This window comes from Emys orbicularis, chromosome 3 (genome assembly GCF_028017835.1).
Source record: "Emys orbicularis isolate rEmyOrb1 chromosome 3, rEmyOrb1.hap1, whole genome shotgun sequence".
Lineage (NCBI taxonomy): Eukaryota > Metazoa > Chordata > Testudines > Emydidae > Emys > Emys orbicularis.
In genome coordinates, this window is record NC_088685.1 from 4,071,848 (window position 1) to 4,093,412 (window position 21,565).

At 57.0% G+C, this 21,565-nt stretch overlaps 1 protein-coding gene across 1 annotated transcript; it reads left to right on the forward strand.

Annotated features, from left to right (window-relative positions):
* The first annotated feature begins 1,130 nt into the window (after nucleotides 1-1,130).
* DRC1 (dynein regulatory complex subunit 1) lies at nucleotides 1,131-20,837 on the forward strand. Its single transcript, XM_065401897.1, has 17 exons — nucleotides 1,131-1,270; nucleotides 2,154-2,241; nucleotides 3,043-3,155; nucleotides 4,556-4,739; nucleotides 5,706-5,843; nucleotides 6,754-6,840; nucleotides 9,118-9,240; nucleotides 10,517-10,656; nucleotides 12,069-12,203; nucleotides 12,582-12,817; nucleotides 13,508-13,653; nucleotides 14,917-15,006; nucleotides 15,941-16,027; nucleotides 16,410-16,606; nucleotides 17,205-17,348; nucleotides 19,701-19,803; nucleotides 20,781-20,837. The coding sequence occupies exons 1-17, from the start codon at nucleotides 1,131-1,133 to the stop codon at nucleotides 20,835-20,837; spliced, it is 2,208 nt and encodes a 735-aa protein (XP_065257969.1).
* The last annotated feature ends 728 nt before the right edge of the window (nucleotides 20,838-21,565 follow it).

Sequence of the window (21,565 nt, forward strand, 5' to 3'; positions counted from 1 at the left end):
GGTGCAGGGAGGCTGGTGCCCAGAGCAGGGGTAGAGGGAAGGGCAGGGAGCTGCAGCGGGGGTGGGTAGGACAGGGAGCCTGGGGCTGTGCAGGGAGCCTATGGGCAGGGGTGGGGGACAGGGCAGGTGCAGGGAGGCTGGTGCCCAGAGCAGGGGTAGAGGGAAGGGCAGGGAGCTGCAGCGGGGGTGGGTAGGACAAGGAGCCTGGGGCTGTGCAGGGAGCCTATGGGCAGGGGTGGGGGACAGGGCAGGTGCAGGGAGGCTGGTGCCCAGAGCAGGGGTAGAGGGAAGGGCAGGGAGCTGCAGCGGGGGTGGGTAGGACAAGGAGCCTGGGGCTGTGCAGGGAGCCTATGGACAGGGGTGGGGGGCAGGGCAGGTGCAGGGAGGCTGGTGCCCAGAGCAGGGGTAGAGGGAAGGGCAGGGAGCTGCAGCGGGGGTGGGTAGGACAAGGAGCCTGGGGCTGTGCAGGGAGCCTATGGGCAGGGGTGGGGGACAGGGCAGGTGCAGGGAGGCTGGTGCCCAGAGCAGGGGTAGAGGGAAGGGCAGGGAGCTGCAGCGGGGGTGGGTAGGACAGGGAGCCTGGGGCTGTGCAGGGAGCCTATGGGCAGGGGTGGGGGGCAGGGCAGGTGCAGGGAGGCTGGCGTCCAGAGAGGGGCGGGGGTGCAAGGAGCGGGGGGGGGGGGGGACAGGCCCCCGGAGCTGCAGCGAGGCCGGGAGGAATTTGCAGGGCGGACGGGGCAGACGCACGGAGCTGGGGGCGGGTTCTCAGGGGCCGGGGCCGGAGCGCGCGGGTTCGAAGGGGGCGGGGCCGGAGCGCGAGGGTTTTCGGGCGGCGGGGCCCAAGCGCGGTTTTGCAGGGGGCGGGGCCGGAGCGCGCGGGTTCTCAGGGGGCGGAGCCCGAGCGCGGGTCCGAAGGGGGCGGGGCCGGAGCGCGAGGGTTTTCGGGGAGCGGGGCCCAAGCGCGGTTTTGCAGGGGGCGGGGCACAAACGCAGGTCTGCAGGGGGCGGGGCCGGAGCGTGCGGATTCGCAGGGGGCGGGGCCCGAGCGCACTGCCCGCCCGAGCTCGCGCTCCGCCCCCGACGCCGCGCGCCGCGTTGCTTAGCGACGCTGGGGCCGGGCCGGGGGCGGCATGAGCCGGGCGGCGCTGGGCGAGGGGGAGCCCGAGGGGCCGGGGGAGCTGCGGCGCCCGTCGCTGAACTCGGAGGAGCCGGAGGAGCGGATCGCGGCCCGGCGCCTCCGCATCGCGGACCGGCTGGAGGCCAAGCGCCGGTGAGAGCGGGGGGCCGGGACCCCCCCAAACCCTGAACCGGGCCGAACCGGGCCCCCCCAACCGCCCCCCGAACCCTGAACCGGGCCGAACCGGGCCCCCCCAACCGCCCCCCCGAACCCTGAACCGGGCCGAACCGGGCCCCCCCAACCGCCCCCCCCCCGAACCCTGAACCGGGCCGAACCGGGCCCCCCCAACCGCCCCCCCGAACCCTGAACCGGGCCGAACCGGGCCCCCCCAACCGCCCCCCCCGAACCCTGAACTGGCCAAACCGGGTGTCCCCGAACCGCCCCCCGACAGTGTGAAAGTCAGTGGGTGGGACGGGGGCAGCCTGGGGGCCCAACTGTGGGTCTTGGATGCCCGACCGGCCTGTCCCAGGGACTGATGCTTCCCCCTCCCTGGGCTAGTGTCTCCTCTCGCCAAGTTACTGCTCGGTCAGTGGGACACGGGCTGTGGGAGCAGCAGCCTTAGAATTAGGGGACGGAGCCAATAGAAGACCAGCCGCCTTCTCTGCATTGGGCCCAACGGGCCGGTGCACCTCTGAAATCACTGCCAACCGCCTTGCCAACCAGATGTGGAACCAAACCCAGAGCAATCCACTGGAACTGACTAGGCAGGAGCCTCCTCTCCGGACACTGACGTGCTCCACCATGGCAGTAACCCTGTAGTCAGTGCTAAGCTCTCACGCCACGATGGGGGGACCCCGTGATCTCCCCTCAGAGTCTGAGAGCATCTGGGTCCCTCTTCCATCCGAGCACTGCGCTGATTCGCCCTTGTGGGATCTTACAGGATCACAGAACCAGGTGGTATGGCTCCATGGAAATCTTTAAGCTATGGAAGATGACGTGTTACTAAAGTGTTTCTCTTCCCCGTGTCCCCACACAGGGAGGCCCTCGGAGAAGATCCAGATGCGAAGAAGGCTGAGGCAGAAGAGTTGAGCAGGAGCCACAAGCAGACAGAAGAAAGCAGACAGGTTAGAACTAAGCTATGGCAATAGAGATCAAAACAGGCAAGTTGATTAGGGCCACGGAATCACGTTTGGCTCTGGACTCCTAGTCGGGGAACCTTTGATGTCACAGCCCAGAGTAAACCAATGGACCTGTGTGTTTTGACATAGCGAGAACTAATGTTTGAAAAGCATGTCCATATGCCAGGCAGATCTACAACCATAAGCTCATGAAAAATGTTGCTTCTGAAGCACCAGCTTCTTCTACCTATTCACCTTTAGGAGTTTCTGAAAACACCCTCCTACTTCCAACTCTGCAGCTAAAGCCAGGCAAACACCCACTATACTGAGCTTCCAAGTACAAACCATGGTGTGTGGTACTCGCTCATCGCACTAAGGGTGTAGCGAAGCTAGAACCCACTGTGAAGAACTGGGCCTCATGGTGGTAACAATGATTCTTCGAGATGATTGCCTGCGTAGAGCTGCCCTGCAGGTGACGCACATGCCTCGGGCGCATTCGGTTCCTTCCTGTATATCGAGAATCTGTTGTGAGGCTCTGACCTAGTGAGGACGGAGGGTGGGGCATGTGGGTCCATGCTGGGAGTCATCTCGAAGACCCACAGTCACCAGGGGAAACGAAACTTTTTTTCTTCTTCAGTGGAAGCAGCAGGTGCACAGACTACTTGTATTTAGGTACCTAAATACGGATGTAGGAGCCAGACTTTAGACATCCTGGCTTGAAAAATGCTAGCCAAGTAGTCCTCCATTGCAAGGAGATTGGGCCCCTTTGCCTATGGGGGTTGCTCTGTCATTTTGCTGTGTTCACAGAGGCTAGCTAAGCTGCTCAATGACGGCACGCAGCTAGTGACAAATATCCAGGTGGCTGCAGACGCAAGGGAGACCCAGAGGAGGGCTGAGGAGGACGAACTCAAGCGACAGAGGTAAGAGATCCCGCAGCTCTGCTGTGTCACTGGCAGGAAGATCTTTGCTCCCCTGCTAGGCCCTGCGCATCCCCTGAAAGCGCCAGCTCGGAGCAGGGCCACCCACATGCCAATCAACTGGGGCCGCTATGGCAACTCACTGACAGGCGAGAACTGGGTTAATTTACATCAAGGAGCAAATGGCAGCCACCCTCATCTGTAGTATGCAGAGGTGGCCTGGAGAAGCTGCAGGTCCCTTCCTGCAATGTGGCCTGCCTGATTGGATCTGGCTGGAGCATTGCATGCTGGTGTGTATCGCTTCCCCAGCCCGCACTCGGGCACGGACGGTGATGGTGATTCCTTGTGAGAACTCTGTGCCCTGCAGGTTCTCATTTAGCCACCAGCCCTGGGTTAGAGGAGCCAGCACTGGCCTCTCCTCTTGGGGATTGCAGTAGAGAAGCCTGGTTGTTCAGCCCCATCTCCCTGCTGTGGGATTTACCCGTTGTCATGGGCAAACAAATCCAACGTTGCTGAATGGACCTGTGCCTCCTAAGAGCCCCCAGTCATTTTCATGGCACTCCCCAGGAACCTGCTGGGACCGGAGAGCCAGGGGACTGATACAAAATCGTGAGCCTTTCACTTGTGGGTCACTTTGGGAGGGGACGGTGTGCAATGGTTTTGTTCTGGGCTAGTTCTTAGGTGACCTGTGTCCATCTCTCGGCTGGCAGCCTTGCTGGAAGTCTCCCTAGGAAAGACACAACCCCTCAGTCCCTGGCGATGGCCCGCTGGCAGGGCGTGTGTGGGAGGGAAGCGTGTGCTGCTGCTGCGTGCACTGTACCTGCTCCATGGATGAATGGAGGCCTTGGGTCCCTCGTGCTGCGGATCCAGCACCTTCTGCTAATGCTAACCTTACTGGATCGGTGCCTGCTGCTGGAGCTAGGCTTCCTTGGCCAAGCCCCCTGGCAGCAATGGTAATGGCGCAGGGTGTCTGCGACGCTGGCCTCCTGACAGACCCAGCTAGCCAGACGAGCGTTTCCACAGCCAGTTTGTTCTGACCAATTTCTGCTTGTGTCATGTGCTCCCTTTGAATCCAGTGCATTCCCAGGGCTCTGGTACAGAGACCAGTCCTGCAGCCAGGTTTGTCGTGGCCTCTACATACTGGCTGCAGAGTCGTCTCTCTTAGTGCATGGAGCCTTTTCAGATCGGGAGATGGAGCCTATCGTTAGGGCTACAGAAAAGCTTGTTGCCCCACTAAGATCTCGTCTACCCTTTGGTTTGAAACTGATTTAGTCCCTAAAGCTGGTGTCCAGGAAGACACTAACATGGCTGGAAATCTCAATGTGGATGGGGCCAAGGGCAGCCGCCGAACCCTCCACCAGCCCCAGTTGCGTTATCTGCCTTGTGCTGGCTGCTCTCTGCAGGCTCGAGAAACTGGAGAATGAATCCAAGACGAATCAGGACAAGTTTGAAGAGATCACCTCGAAATGGGGCTCGGCCAAAGAGAAAACCATCCCGCAGGACTTGTGGGACGTGCTCAACCTGCAGCAGCAGCAGTGTGCTCTGCTCATCGAAGAGAAGAACAAGCTCATCAGCGAACTGCAGCAGGTAGATTGCCAGAGCCAGGAGTGCGGGGGTGTGTGTGTGTGTGTGTGTGGAGACGGCTGTGGGGCACAGAGGGTCTTGCTGGAGCATGTTAATGTTAGGGGGACACTGTCCAAGAGTAAGTGACCCAGAACTGACTGTCTCTTCTCTTAGGCCAGGGTACTGTGCTCCCCTACAATAACAAATCCATAGACACAGACTCAGCATACACTCATGTCCTGGCAGTAACAGACCAGGACCCAATAAACCTGTTCCATACTTTTCCCACTCATACCCAACAGCCCTCCAAGTTCATACCCAGGGTTCTTCCCATCAATTTACTTTCTTCTCCCTCAGCTCTTCCATTACCCCTGATTTCTCCAAGCTTTTGTGCTGCTGCTGAGGGGTGTGGGAAAAACGGTTCTGTATTGTAGTTTAAATGAATTACTACTCAGAGCTCTGTATTAATATACCTAGTAAGGAATCTGTTTGTCAAAAAATATTTCCTGAATCTCTTTTTTGTTGTCTGTCTTGCTACACATACTTGCTGACAGGTATTTTGAAATAACTGACCAAAAATAATTGAAACTGGTGTGATTTTTGACAAATAAAATATGCAGAATTTTAAATTTTTTGTTGCAGAATTGTTATTTTTTTTTACAGAATTCCCCCAGGAGTAATCTCCCTGCCAATGCTTGATTGTTCCTGTAATTTACTCTTGGGGCTTTCTAGTCCTGCCCCCCTTAGTCCAGACAAGGGTTAAATAGCCCAGGAATTGGGGCTTCCTCCTCCTTGCTAGCAAGTGTAGTAGATCTTCCCATCATCTCTTCTCTCTCCTAACCACTGTTCTGTTCCTCAGTTCTCTTCCCTCGTCACTTTCCATAATGTCTGAAGGGGCAGATGCAGGATATTGATTGTTAGGTTCTCTGGCTTGTGCTGAAGCTCTGCAGAGCAGCGTTTCTCAGTTCAGTGTCTGCTCTTCTCTTGCAGGAGCTGAAAAGCAAAGATGACCAGTATGTGAAGGATCTCAAGAAGCAGTCAGACGACATCAACCTGCTGGTGGAGAGAATGGAGGAGCAGATCAGAAACCTAATGAAAACTTACCGTCGGGAACTCACGCAGATTGAGGTAGCAAATGGCTTCATAGCAGGATGGGAGCAAGCAGTGAATTATTCTCACGATAAATCCACCAGGGAGTTCTCCTTAATGGAATTATCTCCGGCAAAGGGGTCTCTTGCTCATTACACTGGCATTTCAGCAACGCTGGGTTCTGGCTTCAGATGTTTCTGTGGACCAGAGCTCTCACTTTGCCAGGTGGAAGTAAAACTGGAGATGAACGGAGCGCTGCGGTTCTGGTTATGTGATTCTGGGGTCTTTCCCTCTCTAAGTTACTGGGGATCCAGTGCAGCCCAGGCCAGTAAAGACTGAAAGTTGTTTCTATGTGATGACTGTTCATTCCCAGATGTGTAAGGCCAGAAGGGACCATTCTGATTATCTAGTCCGACCTCCTGTAGAATGCAGGCCAGAGAATTTCACCCAATGGCCCATAAGTTTTGGTTGAGCTAGACCGTATCTTTCAGTTTAATGTAGTGGCTTGTTGTGTGAACTAGATTTCATCCTCGCACCCACGCTAAACTGTTCACAGACATCTTCCTACAAACCGAGAGAGCCAACAGCCCGCTTCACCCCAGACCCAGTAACCCCAGCTTTTGTACCTGGGTGCTGTCGGGGCAATAGGGAGAGCGTGTTGTCTCACGGTTAGAGCAGCGCACTTGGAATCCCGAGGACTGGTTCTCTTTCCAGCCCTGCCACTGAACCCTGCTGTGACCTCGGGCACAGGAAGAGGATGCTGTGCTTGTGCCTGGGTGGCACCTGGCGGCGATCTGGAGCTGGCTTCTGTCACGGAAGCCTCTTGCCATTGCTCCCGGAGCTTGGCCCGGTAAACAAGGCTTGTCCAGCGTGGCAGCGCTGGCAGCAAGCCGGGAGCGGGCCTTGCGGTGTGCACGGCGACCCGCTCACAGCACTGTCTCCTCCTCAGAAAGCTTTCGAGCTGGAACGGCGAGAGCTGCTGAGCAGCAACAAGAAGAAATGGGAGCAAGCCATGCAGGCCCACAACGCGCAGGAGGTAAGGGCCCTAAGGGGAATTGTGATCAGCGAAGGAAGGCTCCTAGGCACTGAGCAGCAGCATGTCTCAGTCCCTGTGCCCGCTCTTGACATTGAAGAGCCTGGGGTCAGAAGGGGCCAGGTGTGGGCAGAGAGCAGGTGGGCCGAAGCCCAGCCCTTGGCAGGGTAATGAATGCTTCACTCTGCCCTCCTCTTGTAGGGTTGATGCCTGCTACAGGGCAGGCATAACTCGGCAGCCCAGCAATGCAGGATCAGGCTGCCCTGCGCTCCCTGTCCTTAGCGCTCTGTACCTTGAAGAAGACACGGGAGGCTGGGGAGACGTCAGCTGGAGCACTGTGTCCACTGGGCGCCACACGTTTGGAAAGATGTGGGCAAACTGGAGAGAGTCCAGGGGAGAGAGACAGAACTGAGAAAAGGGTTAGAAACCCTGACCTATAGGGAAAGGTTAATAAAACCGGGCCTGTTTAGTCTTAAGAAAAGAAGACTGAGGGGGGGACCTGATAACAGTCCTCAAATCTGTGAAGGGCTGTTCTAAAGAGGACAGGGATCGATTGTTCTCCATGTCCACTGAGGAAAGGACAGAAGTGATGGGCTTTATCTGCAGGAGATTCATGTTAGTTATTGGGAAAAACTCTCCAACTCTCAGGGGAGTGAAGCTCTGGAACAGGCTTCCCAGGGAGGTTGTGCAATCCCCATTACCTGAGGTTTGTAGGAACAGGCTGGACAAACCCCTGTCAGGGGTTGTCTCAGTGGCGGATTAATGATTTTGCCGCCCCCAGGCCCTGAAATAATTGCCGCTCCCGGTCCCATATGAACTTGTTTTAGTTTTTTTACAAATTCGTTTGAACTAAAAAGAATCTAAATATCATTAAAATAATTGAACATTTACAAGTTTTATTATATATAAAATTACAAGTACAGCGGACCCTCGCTTGAACACACGTCTGTATAGCACGATTTCGCTTATAGCGCGGGACCACGCATGGATCCAAAACTGAGAACCGCTTAATTTCTTCCTTCCAGTCATATTATTAACATTTAGGAGTCTCGCGAGTATGTTTGCTAAATGGCGTCGCGCCGTCATTGGTGGTTTCAATACGCGCTATGATTGGTAGAATCGTGGCGTCACTGATGTCCCGATTACAAAAATGCTGCTATTATAAATTTGCCGCCCTAGGCCTAGGCCTTGTCAGCCTAGGCGATAATACGCTGCTGGGTGCTCTAGGTTCACTTGGTCCTGCCTCAGCGCAGGGGGCCCTTCTGACCTTAAAGTCTATGAGTCTATGAGTCTATGAGACGACCTCTTGAGGTCCTTTCCAGGCCTACGTTGCTATGACTTTGTGATTCTATAACCTCAGAAAGGTAGGGCTGGAAGGGAGATCAAGAGGGCTTCTAGTCCAGCCCCCCACGCTGAGGTAGGAAGAAATATACCTCAGTGTGGGGGGAGTACTGGACTCCGTTGTGCTAGTACACACAGGATTCCCACTTCCTTCTGCCCTGCCCCCAGTCACTACTGCCCCTTCAGCCAGGGCTGGTTGCTTTGCTCTTATGATGGAGGCCAGCCACCTTGGAGCTTGGAGTCCGTGCAGAGGGCACCGAGATACCTCAGTGACGGGCAGACTGGAAAAGAATGAATAGACAGGGGATCCCATAGATGGTTGGTCTTTTTTTTTACTGATTTTTTGTTTGATTGACTGTTGGGCCACATCCTCATCTGGCGTAGATCTGCCGAGCTCCCCCGGACTTCAGCGGAGCAATGCAAATTCACAGCAGCTGAGCTCTGGCCCCGGTTTGGTACCCGGACTCCTTGCTGCACTGGGGCTCCTTGGTGGCTGTGATGTGCCTGGAGCAGGAACAGCCGGCGTCACTTCAGGGGCCTGAAAGGAAAGGGACGGAATGGGCACCCGATTAGCCTGGCTAGCAGCACATACCGGGTGGACAGGCGTTCAGGGACTAGAGCAGATGGCTGGCTCTGTACCGCCTATTCCAGTCACACTCACACTACACCCCGTATGCACTGTGTGTAAGGGAAAGACATAGTGTTAGTGTCTGAAGTAAAGACTGTCTGGTGTTGGGCACAGGGAGTGACACTCCTGCCTGGTTCGGTGATAGCCCAGGGTACCTTGTCCCCACTGGGCTGCTGCCTGGGAATGATCCATATCCCTCCTTGCTTTGCCCTTGCCAGGGCAGCTGGGGTTGGGAAGGCTGAGCAGCCGATCAGAACCGTGGCGATTCTCTGCAGTCGTTTGACTCTCCTCTGGTCTCCTTCTGCCCTCAGCTGGAGAACCTGATCACCCGCATGCAGAAAGTGGAGGAGTACGAGAAGCAGCTGAACCAGCTGCGGGTGCAGGATGCCGAGGAGTACGCTACCATCAAAATCCAGCTGGAGAACGACGTACAGGTGTGGAGAGCAGGGCCCGGGGGAGCAGAGACACAGGACCCCGCTGAGTGCATAGGGCCCACAAGGAGAACACAACAACCGCTCTGTGGCTGTCATGGGGAAGAGACTCTTTCTTTTTAGCAGGGCTAAGCTAAATGGCTACATTTCCGCAAACTGCACAGCTTGTACTGAGACGGGAGAGAAGGGCAGCAGAATCAAACTCTCAGCCTTTCTGGGCTTGGCTTCCCTGTACAAAAAGTTAACAGTAGCAACCCCCCCCCAGCTGGGGTACCCCTAGGGTTCCTCCCTCATGATTGCTCAACCTGCCCCCTAGATCCTCTCAGACTCTCTTCTATCCAGAGGGAGTAGTGAGCCTCATGTATTCGTGAGTTAGCCGTGCTTACTTGCGATCAGCACCTGCTATTGGGGAGGGTTTCAGGCAAACACTGCCCGCCTGTTACATGCATGTTACTTTTATCGGACTAGGCTCAGAAGGCACTTCCCTCTGGATAGACTATTCCAGAATTATCCGTGATTGTGGCTTCCTGTGAAGCCACTGGTACTGGCCACTCAGCCGAGAGACTGAACTAGCCGGATCCCTGGTCTGCCCGGCACGGCAATTTCTGTCTTCCTAAGTAACCACCATTCATATTGCAGACCTTGTGACTGAGAAGTAAAATAACCCTCTTCCTACCGATGCGTCTTCAAGTGCTTGAATGACAACCTGTCCAACAGGAGGGAGGCAGAGAGATTCTCACACCTGCACCTGGATTGTGCGGCTTTAGCTCGGACAGTAGATGCTGCCTCTCGCCCGTGTGCTGCCATGACAGCTGAGGGCCCCTTAACACTTGCGCTGCCATCGCTTGGCTGGGGGCTGCTGGCAGGGAGTTCTGAGCTGGTGACTCCTCTTGCCAGCCGATGGAACAGGACCTGGTGCACGGCTGCCCATGCTGCTGCCTGAGGGGTTGGCATGGGGGCGAGGAAGCTGATGCACTCTCTGTCCATGGCACTGAGTCGGTGGGTGACAGGCTAAATGAGGGGTTCGATAGCATGGCAGTACAGGGAATGTCTGTAGCCCCTTTGTATCCAGGAGGGCTTCATACAGGGCTCGTCCTTTAGAGAAGGAGCTTCATTGTAAGACTTCTGCACTGTCCGCTAGAACCTGGGGAGTCTGTCCTAGGCACTCTCTTTCTAGAGCCCCGGGGCCAGCCACGCGATGGCAGGGAGGGGCTCTGGAGTTGCAAACCTTCCCCTGTCAACAACAGAGGATGGCTTTTTATTTTGTTTGGAATCTCAGATTCTGGAGCAGCAGCTGCAGCAAATGAAAGCCATTTACCAGCTGAACCAGGAGAAGCTGGAATACAACTTCCAGGTGCTAAAGAAACGGGATGAGGAAAACACCATCATAAAATCCCAGCAGAAAAGGAAACTCAACCGGTAAAAAATCAGCCCAGTTCGTGTGGGGCTGGGGCAACGCCTGCAGCCATATTCAGCACTCTCTGGGTCACTGTCCATGTTCTCACTGCAGCCCACAGCCCTCTCCCTCCCCCCGCAAAGATTGAATATAATCGGGCTTTGCACAGGGGCTCTGTGAGCAGAGTCCTTCCCCCCCTGGGGGTGCTGCAGCCACTGGGCTGGGACGGGGGTGAGGAGTGGCCCATGTTCAGGCGCTAGGACATGCTTGCCCTTGTATGTCCGGCTCTGGCTGTGGGTATGGATTTATTTACTCCTGGGGGAATTCTGCACAGGTACAGAATGTACGTCCCCCACGGATATCTTTGCTTCCCCACAGAAAAATGACTGGTCATGCGCCCCTCCCCAGCAGTATGTTTCAGGTGCCCAGGGCAGCCGGCAGAGAGGTAAATCACTGTGGGGCGGGGGCAGGAATGGGGAAGACCCGGCTGGTGGCTCCTACCCTGCGCTGGGCTTAGCTGCTAGTCCCGGCTGGGTCAGACCCACCCCCAGATTTCTCCCCCGGCTGCAGGTAGCTCTGCAAACTCCTCTCCCCCCCCCCCCACTTCCTGCACCCATCACTCCTCAGCTGCGGGGGGAGGGACCCCTGTACAGGGAGCTACTCCCCCATCTGCCCAACTCTCGTGCATCCAGACCCCCTCATCCCCAGACCCTCCTGCCAAGCCTCACCTGCCCCCTGCACTCAGAACCCCCCCGATGAGCCCCACACCCCCTGCACCTGGACCACCCCAAGTCATCTGCACCCGGATCCCCACTCACTGAGTCCCACTCCCCCAGTATCTGGACCCCCCACATCTAGACCCCCCCTGCTGAGCCCCACCCACCTTTACCTGGACCCCTCTGCAGAGTCCCATTGCCGTTGCACCCAGAACCCCCCAACAAGCCCCAATGCATCCAGATTTCCCCCCCCCCCGGACCCCCCACTGAGCTGCTCACACCCGGATTGCCCCACACAGAACCTCTCAACCCACACCTGGGTCCCCCCACACTAAGCCCCTCCAGACTTGGATCTTGCCTTGCTGAGCCTGCCTGCCCACACCTGGTGCACCTGGCACAGAGGGGCAGGGCTCTGGGCTGTTTCTGGGGCAGGCCCAGTCCTTGTGCTGTGTCAGGGTTGGGTGCAGCCTCACCGCTGAGTCTGTGCCCCGGGATGCGGGGTGGAGCTGCACGGTGATCTCCCACCTCTGGGCAGCCAATGGCCTGTGCTCCCCACTGCCAGGCTGGAGCCCCCACATTTATCTAACAAATAAAATTTGCAGAATTTGAAAATATTGGCTGCAGAATTTTAATCTTGTTGGCGCAGAATTTGTAATGTTTTGGCACCGAATGCCCTGGGGAGTAATTTGTTGTTGTTAACAGCCTGCCCTCCTCCTCAGGCTGCATGACGTGCTCAATGCCTTGAGAATGAAACTGGCCATACAGATAAAGCAATTCCAGGAGGAGAACCAGACCCTGACGGCCGACTACAAGCGCATCGTGGAGCAGTACAAGGATCTGCAGAGAACGATGAGGTACGGTGTGTCCCAGAGACGCGTCCTCTCTTTGCGCGGGGAGAATTCGCGTGGGCACTTGAGGGCAGCTTGCCAGGACCCCCAGGGCCTCATCAGAGAGCAGATAGCAGCCACCCTCCCCTGGCTGCTTGGCTCAAAGTAGAGCATTGCTGGGTGGCCTGTAGTCTCTGTGATCTGCTCCACTGTCTTCAAGTTAAAGGCAGCTGCAGCCCTGTTGTGGCACTCAACGGGCAGCTGTGGGAAGAGAGGTTAATCTCCGAAGCCTGGGACTGAGCATGTCAGGGGCGTCTGACCCACAGGGGACCCCAGTGGTCCAGAGCATGGAATGCTGCATGGGACAAGCCAGAGTCACAGGCAGGGCCTTTCCCCTCCCTGCAGACACTTTGCCGTCATCGATGCCCAGAAGTTCCTGGAGGTCTGGCTGATGAACGAGGAGGAAGCCAAAGGGCTGGTGTGGAAAGCTCTCGAGGCCGATCGCGTCATTCACACCCAGCAGCTGGGGCTCCCCTGGGTGGAGCCTGACTCCTGGTTCCTGGACAACGTGGGCCCCATCGTGCACCGCAAGGCAATCAGATCTGCCAGCAAGCTGGCCCAGGAGGTGATGGCATTAACAGGTGGGACACGTGGCGTCTGTAATTCCCCCAGGATCTCAAAGCCCTTCCCATGCGCTGATTGCTGACACCTCCCTGCACCCCATCCCGGAGGAGGAGGCTGAGGCCCAGAGGGTTTCAGCGACTTTCCAGGAGGGCTCAGTGAGTCCTTACGAGGCGGGGATAAACCCCCTGGCCCCCAAATCTCAGTGCCCTGCTCTGCTTTGCCTCTCCGGGGTGTGGAAGGAAAGCGAAGGGACCTGTCGTCATTGTAAATCCCCTGGGACAGCCAGACCAGATCTCTTTCTAATGACATGCACCTCTGCCCGCTGGCCGAGGCTGGGGTGGCGTCACAGCCAGCCCTGCACCTTTTCTGCAAATCCCGTTTTAAAATGGAAACTCCTCTGCTCCCAACCACCCCGCACCCCCCTGCTCCTCATTGTCTCCAGCTCCTAGAGGCCAGTGCAATGACAGCCGCACCTGCTGCTGTGAACTGCTTGCTGAGGTTTGCATCAGCTGCTGAAGTGGTAACCACACGAGATGGCTGGCACTGCTTCCAGACAGGCCTCCCAGCATCTCCCCTTTCATGGCTCTCCGTCCAACAGCCCTCTGACTAGATTCCTGTGCTGATTCCCCGGGGGTGGTTACCTGTGCCAGGTGAGGAGCGCAGCAGGTGATGGGTCTTCTGAGCTTCCCTCTCCCCTTGTGCTTCAGAAAGCAGCCAGCAGGAAGAGGAGGAGGAGGGTGTGGAGGGAGGAAGAAAAGAGGCAGCAGCGGAGGCTGAAGAGGAAGTTAAACCTCCCCGGCACATCTCGGTGAAGTCTGTCAAACACATCCTGGAGCTCCTGTGCGACAAGTCGGTGAGTCCGTCCTTGCCAGCTCCGACCGCAGAAGGCTCTGTGTCGGCCCTTCGCCGGGCCGGTCCTTCTCAGAACAGCTTCTTGGATCTGAGGATTGTCTTCTTTTCCTGATCCCCCACTCTGGCTTCCAATGGGTTCAAATGTCATCCGGTCCAGGGTCAGGTCCCCGTGCTTTCTACAGCAGCACCCGGCACAGTGCGGCCGTGATCTTCCACCTGCCCGGGCAGCATCTCTTGCTGCAGAATGTGTGTGTGAGGGGAGATGCTGACATGTGTTTGGTGCCACCTGCCTGCCACACCTTGGGGGAGGGGGTAGAACGGGGCTGGTGCAATATAGGATACATCAAAATGGCAATTAGCTAAGCTGCATTCGCAACAACTTGTAGGGATCTAAAAACGTCCTTCCAGGGAGTGTCCTATGGATCGGCAGGGTCAGACAGCTGTCACGCCATGGCACGAGCCCCGGGAGATCCCCCTGCCAGGGTAAACACAGCCCTGCAGGAACTCACAGCCCAGCGCCCTCAGCTCTGCCAGTTGTCCAACAGCGACTCAGTGAGCGCGAGCCCTGCTGGAGACGGCTCGGGCCTCTGACTCAGTGACACCTTCCACATCAAACAGCTGCTGGACGGGGCTGTCACAGCTGTCACGTACCAGATGTGGCCTGCGTAGAGGGTCCACCCCAGAGGGATACACGGGTTTTTAATACACTGCCCGCTGTGGCTGTCACCAGCTCCGGTGAAGAGGGTTATACCTGGTGCCCCCTACTGGCTGAACAGTATAATTCAGTTTGGCATTCCCATACATCCTGTCCCAGCTGATGCCCATCAGACGCACTAGAAAGTGATCTCCGAGTGCACAGGGGGATGTGATTTCCGAGGTAACCAGGCCCACTGCCCCACCCTTATCCTGCTGTTGTGTGAATGCTAACCCCCCATGAGATTGGGCTTTTCCACACCCCAGTCTGTGGCAGGTTAGGGCATGTGCAGTGGGATTCGAATCCCCATTGCAAATGTTATTTAAAAACCTCTCTAAGTACGCCCAGGGCAGGAGGTTCAGAGCTGTGAGCTGTGCTACATTATAGACCTGGAGGAGAAATGTTCCCATCCCTCTGGATCACTTGAGTCCCCATTATTTGAGCATGGAGGTTAGCACAGAGTAACTGGGCTGTGGCTGGCTCTGGGTGAGTTAGCGGCTTTGGGATCCTAGTGTGAATTGAAACACTCGCTCCTGTGAACTCCACGTCTTCCTGTGATTTCCTTCCAAGGGCTTCCTGATAGAGAGCAAACTGCTGGGACTCCTGCAGCCCCTGGAGAGGCACGAGCGCTCCCTGATGAGGCTGGATGCAATCTTTGCGGTTAGTTGGGCGTCTCGCACAAAGCACATGGGTAGGGGCGCTGCAGGAACACACCTCAGAACCAGCAGGGTGTGCTGGGGAAGGAGTACGGCGCCTGCGGGCTGAGAGCTGCTGGTGGATGATGCAGCTCCACAGGGGCGGACCTGCTGAGATGCTGCCTTAGAAGCTTGTCACCTGCAAGGGGGGGAAGGGAGGAGGGACAAGTCCCGTGCACATGTAACTTCCCGTAGGACTCAGCGGGGCGATCTCGTGTGCTCTGGTCCGGGAGTTTAGCTGGGGAAGGGGCGGGGGGGAGGCTCCCTTCCCAAGGGGGATTGAAAGGCAGAAGGAATAAGAGAGAGGGGATGTACCTGAAGCCAGTTCCTCCCTTTGCCACCCCTAGTGCCATCAGCTCCCACTTCCCTGACACTCCCTCCTCGCTCCCACTGATCCCCCATCCCCAATACACTCCTGGGCCTTCCGGCTCCCACTCTGTCCTGCGTTGTTCCCAGTGCAGCCCTCCATTCCCCCCATGCAGATATCCCTGCCACTCCCCCTAAGACTCCACTTCTCACATCCCCTTCCCGCCGGGCCTACCCTCTTGAGGGAGGTCCTTTGTGGCCACCACCTTTTGCCCGAAGAGAGCTGGGCTCCTCCCCCTTCTTTGGGAAGAGGGATGGGTTTGGAGCTGTGTGACGTACTCTCTTTCCCTGGGGAAGCATGTGCTGCTGCAGGGCTCCCGGTGTCTGACATCTCACTGAGAGAGACCAAGAGCTTGACCTGAACCTGGTCTTTGACTTGCCCCTGCTGAGCACTCCTGCTGGTCCCGCGCCAGCCCCCTTTGCATTGGGAAGGGAAGGGCTGTGAATTTAGCTTAGGCCCCTGGGAAGGGACCAGAGCAACATCTCGGAGTCCCAGCTGCCCCCTGACCTGCCGTTTCTCTGCCTTTCTCCAGGCCCTCGAAATTGACAATGAAGACGACGTGTATACGCTGGTGGATTTCTTCTTGAAGTTCAAAGCCCAGCAGGTCGTCTCCAGCCAGGTACGATGAACGTGGGCATTGTGGGATGAGATCCAGCAGCCCCGGGAGGTGATGGGGCTTGTAAAGTCCCGCACTGGGGGAGGGAGTTGGTGTCGCTCTTATCAAGAGAACCGGCGTGGTCCAGCGGCTGCAGCCATGACACCATTGAAATGGGCGAAGTCTAAGCTGTTTCCACCAGTGCTGAATTTGGCTCCCATGCCCCTGTGATTTGTGCCCAGTAAATACAGATGTCACTAAAGCAGGGCTCTGGATGGCTGGAAGCCTCCCGGGTTTGCAGTTTAGGGTAGAGGTGCTGTGGGCTGGGGGGAGCATTAACGGGTTAGCTGTAGTTGGAGCCTTGTGTGGCTGGAATTCACTCCCAGTGCATGTGGCTGCCGGGCAGAGTAAGGAGTGGACAGAGGAGCAGGGCCCTGAAGAACTCGCTGTGGATGCAGCAGACAACGACGAGGGATCGGCCGCCCTGAAGGAGGAAGGCACGGCCCATCAGAGCTCGGCGGCGTCACCGTCCTCTTTGCTCTTCCATCCCGATGACGTCCTCAAGGCCCTCAAAGCATTTGTCCGGGACTTCCAGAAGCCAAGGTGAGGTTGGGCCGTGCGTGGAGCTTGTTAGCTGGGAATGGGGCGGGGAGCTGGTTGGGAATACGAGGAGTAGGAGAGAACGGGCTGCAGGAGTAGCCCCTTGATCTGAGCGTGTGAGCTGGAGGAGGGGCAAGGCCCTGGAACCGCGGGAGTGAGGCTGGGGAGAGTGGAAGAGGGGCATTTAGGCTGGGGATTGGCTGCCAATGCACTGGGCGGGTGTGCTGGGGTATAGAGGTTGGGCTGATCTGCTCAGCAGTGGAAAGGTCCCCGCCGTCTCCCCCAGGCACAACTGGTTTCTGTAGGCGACGTTGACAAGAGGTGGGGCAGGGTGGGTTCCCCGCAGCGAGTGGGGTTCACTCGGCATGGGAGAGCTGTGCGGTGGGGAGCAGGTTGGATCGGGTGGGGTGAACGTGGTGGGGCAGGCAGACGTGAATGAACAGTTGTGGAGGAGAGGAGCCAGTCACTGCCCGCAGGGAGCCGTGAGGCTAATGCCGGCGCTGCCCCAAGCAATGGCCCCTCCTTTCAGAGCTGGATGGGTGACTGAAAGGATGGGCAGAGCGGTGCCCTGAGCCCACTGCTCCTCTCTCTGCCCCCGTAGGGACAAGCGGCCGCAGGTGAAGAAGGTGATGGAGGAACGGGACAACTCCAAGGACTCGGAGTATTGGGAGGCCCTGGCTCACGTCATCCCAGAGCCAAAGCTGAAGGTTTGGGACGCGCTGGAGGCGGCGTTGGAGAAATACTAGTAAGTGCCCCAGCCAGGGGCCCCCAACCACCCCACCCTCGGGTGTGAGGGCACCAGGCCTGGCAGTGCTGACGGGGCTTGTCGTTAGAGACGTGCTGCAGACACCAGCCCTCTGGGCCGCTTGCCCCCCAAGCTGCCAGTGCACACCTGGGGGGCTTGTCTTCACCAAGTTAAAGAAGTATGGGCTGGATGAATGGACTGTAAGGTGGATAGAAAGCTGGCTAGATCGTCGGGCTCAACGGGTAGTGATCAATGGTTCCATGTCTAGTTGGCAGCCGGTTTCAAGTGGAGTGCCCCAAGGGTCGGTCCTGGGGCCGTTTTTGTTTAATATCTTTATTAATGATCTGGAGGATGGTGTGGACTGCACTCTCAGCAAGTTTGCAGATGACACTAAATTGGGAGGCGTGGTAGATACACTAGAGGCTAGGGATCGGATACAGAGGGACCTAGACAAATTAGAGGATTGGGCCAAAAGAAACCTGATGAGGTTCAACAAGGACAAGTGCAGAGTCCTGCACTTAGGACGGAAGAATCCCATTCACTGCTACAGACTAGGGACCGAATGACTGGGTAGCAGTTCTGCAGAAAAGGACCTAGGGGTCACAGTGGACGAGAAGCTGGATATGAGTCAACAGTGTGCTCTTGTTGCCAAGAAAGCTAACGGCATTTTGGGCTGTATAAGTAGGGGCATTGCCAGCAGATCGAGGAACGTGATCGTTCCCCTTTATTCGACATTGGTGAGGCCTCATCTGGAGTACTGTGTCCAGTTTTGGGCCTCACACTACAAGAAGGATGTGGAAAAATTGGAAAGAGTCCAGCGGAGGGCAACAAACATGATTAGGGGTCTGGAGCACATGACTTATGAGGAGAGGCTGAGGGAACTGGGATTGTTTAGTCTCCAGAAGAGAAGAATGAGGGGGGATTTGATAGCTGCTTTCAACTACCTGAGGGGGGGTTCCAAAGAGGATGGAGCTCGGCTGTGCTCAGTGGCGACAGATGACAGAACAAGGAGCAATGGTCTCAAGTTGCAGTGGGGGAGGTCTAGGTTGGATATTAGGAAAAACTTTTTCACTAGGAGGGTGGTGAAGCACTGGAATGCATTACCTAGGGAGGTGGTGGAGTCTCCTTCTTTGGAGGTTTTTAAGGCCCGGCTTGACAAAGCCCTGGCTGGGATGATTTAGTTGGGAATTGGTCCTGCTTTGAGCAGGGGGTTGGACTAGATACCTCCTGAGGTCCCTTCCAACCCTGATATTCTATGATTCACGTGGGCTCAGCTTGGGAGAACCTGCAGACACTGTCTGTACAAAGGGTTAACTGGCCATTCATTAACTCCGGTGGAGTCCAGCTCCCAGTGGGGAAGCGCTGGTTCCTGGCCCAAGACCCCTTGCTGGGCGGTGGCTGGAGGTAGGGTGACCCCTGGTGGTGGGATAGTAGAAGATCAGTTTCTTGTATGTGGATGATTCATGTTTGGCTCTTTCCCACCTTTGAGTGCTCTGTAAATCAGTGTTTTTCAACCACTGTTCCGCGGCACACTAGTGTGCCGCGAGATGTTGCCTGGTGTGCCGTGGGAAAAAAATATTAAACCATGCTTGAATGTCGGAACTGGTTACTAAAATTTTTGAATCCCACCACTGATGTTAAGGACTATAAATAGCTCAGAATATCAGCTTTGTGTTCAGCCAAACAGGCCCAGGTTGCGCACTGAATAAAGTATTTTATAATTTTTCATATTTCTGTTTACTTACTATTTCATAATAAAGTAATTATAAAATACTTTCTTTGTGTTTATTTGATTCCTATTCAAGAGAATTACTTTATATATAGTCAATATAGGCACAGAGTTAAATTTTTTAACATTTTCTAATGGTGGTGTGCCTCGTGATTTTTTTCATGAAACAAGTGTGCCTTTGCCCAAAAAAAGGTTGAAAAACACTGCTGTAAATGACCAGAGCGTGACTCTGCAGTGCCGTCTCCTTTGATGGAGGTTTTCCACCAGTGACATTCACAGCATCAGTCGCTCGAGCAGACAGAACCCTCCCCCCAGCTGAGCTTCCCAGCCCCTGGGCCCCCTGCAGTCAGTGGGGACCGTGCTACGTCAGTGGCGTTCTCCGGGGTACACTCAGCCGCAGAGGGTGAGCTGGGAAGAACACAGAATCCAACTGAAACGCCAGAGGCAATTTGTGGGCGACACAATCGGTTTAGCTAGGCGGGGGCACCGCTCACCCCCTGCTCTTGAGAAAAGCGGGGCCACAGCTGTACGTGTGAAATGCAAAGGGGGCATTAAAAGCCCCCAGCCCCTGAGGAAGAGGCTTTGCCGTCGGGAGGTTTCACCCATGTCCCTTCTTTGTGAAGCTCCGTGCTGAGCCAGCGGTCGAAGCTGCTCACCGATCTTGACGGGCTCCAGCAGCAGAACACGGAGCTGCACATGCTGCTGCATCAGTACCTCACCTCCAAGGTGAGTGGGAGAGCTGGTACCTCGCTGGGACAAGGGCCCAGGGCCTCTGGGAGCTTCCCTCACTGGCCGTTGGAGCGCTACGTGAGTGCTTATTGCTAAGGGTGCAAGAGGCCCTGCATGGCAGCTGCCCCCATGGCCCTGTGGCAGTGAGCAAGGGTGAGGGGAGGTGATGCAGCGTATAGCCGGCCCGGCTGACACCTCGCGGGCTGCAGGCAAGCAGAAGAGGTGGTTTCTGAGCGGTGGGAGGTGGAACAGGCTGGTCCTTGGGGCTGCATCCAAGGCCTACCCGTGCATCCTCTGCCAGCCAAGGTGGGCAAGTGGAGGGGTGGAGAGATGCCGGGGGGATGGGCAGAGGGCCAGGAGGGGCTCTGAAGGCCAGCAGAGGGTTGCGTAGTGGGGTGGGCCCAGCAGACACCTCTCCAGGGGGTGAAGTGATCGTGTGTGTGCAGAGAGAGGATGCCCTTGGGACAGATGAGCAGAGCAGGAGAGAGAAACCAACCCCGCAGTGTTTGGACTGAGATGGGCAAAGGGTCCTAGGTCCCCGGTGTGCAGGGTTAGCAAAGGTGCCAGGTTGGGGGATGGGGGGCACATGCAGTACGTGCCTTATTGTTCCACAACGTGAGTATTCAGGGCTGGGAATCCGGCGCTTTCCCAGACGCAGCACTCGCTGTTCACGGAGAGGACAGGTGGGGGTGAGCAGGGGACGCTCACTGTCCCTGAGCCCTGCTGAGCGGCAGTCACCTCCCATGGGAACGGGGAGCCCCAGTACTAGAGTCCGCCTGGCCCCGGCAGGGGAATACAGCAGCTCTTCTCCCCCTCGCGGCTGGGAACCAGAGTATAATGCCAGCAGGCAGAGAGTAGTGGCACCTCGTCCCCGCCCAGAGTGAGGGCCCCGGGGACTCTTCCAAGCCAGTGGGTGTGGTGTGCCCCCTGAGAGCACCCTCACCCTCACTGTGGCCTCGGCTTGTCCTGCGCAGGTGAACGAGGAGCTGCTGATTCCACCCACCCACGTGATCGAGCTGACGCCGCCGTGACTGGCAGGGGGCCGGGAGCCCCGGCAGGCAGCAGGAGGCCGTTGCCGTACGTCCCTACCCACGAGCCCTCGGTGCTGGATCCGGGGCATTCCCTGGAGGGCAGCGACTGGAATAAACCCCCCTTTAAAACAGCCGGGCTGCGGGTGTGTGACTGCTGAGGAGACACGCTGCTCCGCCTCTTGATCAGCCCTACCCCCCACGCACCGTGAGCCTCCCCCTCCCGCCCAGCCCTGGGGTCAGCCCTGGTCTCCCTCAGTGGGGCTGGGAGGTGGCCATGTTCTGGGGGGCGGGTTAATTAGAGACCGTTAGCCTGAGTGGTGGCCGTGCAGTGGAGTCCAAAGGGCACGTAGGAACAGTGTGCAGACAACACCCCTCACCCCCCCGCATGAAGTAAGAGCCGCAACCTGGAGACACACGTGCCCGGCATGGCCTAGGCATGTGCTGTGCAAAGCGAGGCCCAGCTCTGCAGGCAGGACACGACGCACGTGCATTGCATGGCTGGGGGGAGCACGTCCCTGCTTCACTAACTGACACGGCTCAGTCCCGCGGTGGCCCCTTCCCCGACACGAGCTGAAAGGGCCACCTACAGCAAAGGCCGGGGGGCAGGGCAGTGTGTGTGGGTGGGCCTATGCTTAGCTACTATGGGGTGTGCAAGAGCATGATCTGCTGGGGAAACTGAGGCACGGAGTGTTTGTGACAGGTCCAAGCTCACGCGCCAGGGCAGCAGC